The 4,227-nt window shown below is 16.1% G+C and overlaps 3 protein-coding genes across 3 annotated transcripts; 1 reads left to right on the top strand and 2 right to left on the bottom strand.

Moving 5' to 3' along the window:
* Nucleotides 1–372: 372 nt before the first annotated feature.
* On the top strand, nt 373–819 carry PRSY57_0824600 (conserved protein, unknown function; the record flags this gene model as incomplete). The annotated part of the gene is made up of 1 exon (XM_012907185.2): nt 373–819. One exon carries the CDS (start codon nt 373–375, stop codon nt 817–819), a length of 447 nt encoding a protein of 148 aa, XP_012762639.2.
* A 635-nt stretch (nt 820–1,454) lies between these two features.
* Nucleotides 1,455–2,235, bottom strand: PRSY57_0824500 (translation initiation factor IF-3, putative; the record flags this gene model as incomplete). Its single annotated transcript, XM_012907184.2, has 4 exons — nt 1,455–1,640; nt 1,734–1,800; nt 1,900–1,970; nt 2,062–2,235. 4 exons carry the CDS (start codon nt 2,233–2,235, stop codon nt 1,455–1,457), a joined length of 498 nt encoding a protein of 165 aa, XP_012762638.1.
* A 482-nt stretch (nt 2,236–2,717) lies between these two features.
* On the bottom strand, nt 2,718–3,959 carry PRSY57_0824400 (hypothetical protein; the record flags this gene model as incomplete). Its single annotated transcript, XM_012907183.2, has 6 exons — nt 2,718–2,855; nt 2,978–3,076; nt 3,228–3,335; nt 3,468–3,563; nt 3,752–3,810; nt 3,899–3,959. 6 exons carry the CDS (start codon nt 3,957–3,959, stop codon nt 2,718–2,720), a joined length of 561 nt encoding a protein of 186 aa, XP_012762637.2.
* Between the last annotated feature and the right edge of the window lie 268 nt (nt 3,960–4,227).

Genomic DNA, 4,227 nt, shown 5'->3' with positions numbered 1-4,227 from the left:
AAAAAAAAAAAAAAAAAAAAAAAAAAAATAAAATTTTATTTTTAATAATTAAAAAAATATAAAAAATAAAAAATAAAAAAATAAAAAAAAAAAAAAAAAAAAAAAAAAAAAAAAAAAAAAAAAAAAAAAAAAAAAAAAAAAAATGCATAATACATAAAATGACGCTTTTTTTTCATGCATTAAAAATATTACTATACATACACGTTTATAAAAAAAAATAAAAAAAAAAAAAAAATAATAAAAAAAATATAATATAAAGAGAAAAATAAAGAACATCACTTTATAATTTAATAAAATCGTATATAAATGTGGATAAATATTTCATTTATATATATATTTTTTATTTATTATTTTTATTTTATTTAAGTAGATATGTCTAAGAAAAAAAAGAACAGTAAAAATAAAAATATTAACAAATACTTCAACCCTAAAATCGTTACTGCCATATTGTTGTGTTCATGTTATTTTCTATATAACACGTTTGGTAGTGTATATATCATAATAGTTTTGATAGCCATCATTTTTTTAAATTTAGAAAATAATAATGACAGCTCTATAAGCGCCTATTCCATATTTAATAAGGGGAAAAGATATTTAATAGGAGATTTGAGGATGAATCAAATTGAAAATGAATTAAGAAATACAAAATATAAAAATAATGACAGTGAAGATAATTTTTTAAGATACGATGATATTGATAAAAATAAATTTTATATTAAAGGATCATCAAAATATAATAATAAACTATGTACTTGTGGGTCTAAAAAAAAGTTTAAAAAATGTTGTGGTATCATTAAAAATAATTCATCTGATTTTTAAATGATAGATAATATTAATTTGTATTGTTTTAATATGTAATTATATTAATATATATATATATATATATATATATATATATTTTTTTTTTTTTTTTGTCGTTATTAGTAATCAACTTTGCTTTTTTAATATACACAATGATTAATAAGAACAATTTTGTATTTTTTGTGTATGTTTTATTTTATTTTGTTTTTTTCATTTTATTTATTTTAAAACTGAAAAATTGATAGAACTAATTATCATTTCATCTTATATATTGATAATAGAATAATAATTATAAGCTACTAAAAAGAAAATAAAATTAATAAATTCGTAAAACATAAATATATTAATATATATATATATATATATATATATATTATTTTTATAACTACAATAAAAAAAAGAAAAAGTTAATATTTTTTACTAAAAAAAAAAAAAAAAACATAAGTGATGAAGTTTTAAAAAAAAATATGTTATAATTTTATTTTTTTCATATGTATCATTATAAATAATCTACACATAAAAAAAAAATTAAGCACATAAATAATTATATAACTACAGCACATTTATTAAATAAGTGTATCAAATCGTTAATGAAAAAAAAAAAAAAAAAAATACAAAGTCATCATATTCTACAATATTTTTTTTTTATTAAATCATGTTCCTCCTTCATTTTTCCTTTTAGCTTTTAAATTAAATAGCTGTGATACAATATTTCCATTTTGACGCATAGTTTCTGAATTACCATAACTTTTTAATTCTTCAGATATCTTGGAAAATATTCTTTTTACATTTTCTACATTTGTATATTCTCTACCCTTTAAGGTTAAAATAAATTTAACCTGGAACAAAAGAGGATAACATAAAATATATCACACATATATATATATATATATATATATATATATATATATATATATATAAATTATTTTTACCCGATGTCTTTTTAATAAAAACTGCTTTGCGGAATTTATTTTAATGAGTAAATCATTCATGCCAATTCTACAAATTGAAACATCAGAATATACATATATATATATATATTTGTTTACATATTAATATAATTATATACATACATATGTGTATTCCCTTCAACCATACCTTGGTGTAATTCTTAATTGTTTTACAGATTTATTTTCCATCTTGTGTTTCAACTGCTTCAACTTTTTTTCCTTTGATAAATATATAAAGGACATAAAATATATAAAATATTATATAAACCTTCATATATATATTTTATATTTTTACTTCTTAAAATCCTACCTGAATATATCGCTCATGCCCATCTGAATAAGCAGGGGCATCACTTGTTTCTTTTAAATAAAAATATTTCGTACAACATATTTTGGGTATATAAAAACAGTTAACATTGTTATTATAAAATATCAATATATAAAATACACATATTATAAAAAAAAAGAAACCCTTTAATAACATTATAATGTTAAAAAAAAAAAAAATTATTAGATAAAAAAAAATCAGAAAACAGATATATACACTTTATTTAAAAAAATTTTATATCATATATGAAGTTTCATTTTTTCTAATTGAAAATACTAAAAAAAAAAAAAAAAGGAGAAATATATTATTAAAAAAAAAAAGGTAAAAATAAAAAATAGAAAAAATTAAAAAAGTAAAAAGAAGATCTTAATATATATTATAAAAAAAAAAAATAATATTTATATTTCAACATATCACATGTATATATGTATATATTATATATATATATATATATATATATATATTTTTATAATTAATATATTATATTAATTTATTTATGTGCGTTATGTTTTCATATTCCTTCAAAACTATAAAAAGATATTATAAATTTCGTAAGTATTTAGCATTTTGTAATACACAAAATTTTAAATATAATAATATCATATTATATATATATATATATATATTATTTTTAATTATTATATTTTCCTTATTTCACCCTTCATTTTCTCTTTTATTAATAAATTGAACATAATTGAATATTTATTACAATTACTATCATAAAACTTTTCTTTTTTTCGGAACACATCTAACAATTCATAAGCATCCATATCGAACTATAAAAAAAAAAAAAAAAAGAACTAAAAATAATGAATAAACTAAAACAATAATATGAATCTATAGAATTTTAAACGCATAAATAATTAGATTGTGTTATTTTAATATATGTAATAATTACATCATCTTTTATAAGAATATCAACACCATATTTTAATAATAAAGAAAATGATTCATAAAAACCATTTTTAATAGAAATATGTAAAGCAGTATCACCATCCTATAATGTTTCAAAAGGAAAAATATGAAATAAGAAAAAAAAAAAAAAATAAAATATATAAACACACACATATATATATATATATATATATATATATATATATATATATATATAATTACAAACATTTAACAATTATGTTTGTTATATTTACTTTGTTTTTTATATTAATAATATCTTTAATATTATTTCTGCAAAGTATATTTAAACAATAAATGTTGTTATTCAACACAATGATATGTAAACATGTGTCTCCATTATCCTTTAAAAGCAAAAAGAAATAAAATTATATATAAAGCATATATATTACTAAAATGAAATTTAACATATAATATATTTTGTACCACAATTTCTAAAACTCCATATGTATATATTCCTTTTTTATCTTTTTTACGTTTATATGTTTGAAGTCACATCCCCTGTTTAATAAAAAACAAAACATTTCAACATCATCGTTATAGGAACATATTTGTAGTAAATTATTGTTATTCTAATAAAAAGAAAGAATATAAAAATAAATAAGTAAATAAACATATATATATATATATATATATATATATATATATATATATGTATGTATAATCTTTTATAAATATATTTATATAACATAAAATTATATTTATATAATATATATTTTTTTTCGGTTTAATATTATTATTTATATATTTTCCTTTTAACCAAAAATTTCGAATTGATATCATTTTTTTTCAACAACTTTTTGGTTCTTTTGATGTTCCCTATTATATGATATAAGAGAAAATTATATAAACGTTGTAGGTAGAATTTAAAAAAAGCAATGATAATAAAATATACCTATAAATACACACAGTGCTAAATCAGATAATTTATCACGAACACGATCACTCATTAAAGTTAAAGATATCATTTTTTAAAAAAATATAAACTTATCTGTTTTTTTATTATCATTTTAATATTTTTCATATATATAAAATAATAATACTCTTCAGCTTTTATATTTTTATAATTTTTTCCCTTCAATATAGATATTTTTTATTTTTTTTTTAATAAGATAATATATAAATAGCTATTCTCATTTTTTTTTTTTTTTTTTCTTTGTTATACATTTATACACATTATTAATTTTTACAAAATATTAGTCTCATATAATAAATATATTTCCACAAATTAAAAGA

Source organism: Plasmodium reichenowi, chromosome 8 (genome assembly GCF_001601855.1).
Source record: "Plasmodium reichenowi strain SY57 chromosome 8, whole genome shotgun sequence".
NCBI lineage: Eukaryota > Apicomplexa > Aconoidasida > Haemosporida > Plasmodiidae > Plasmodium > Plasmodium reichenowi.
Note: the sequence above shows the minus strand (reverse complement) of the source record. Positions and strands in the feature narration are given on the sequence as shown.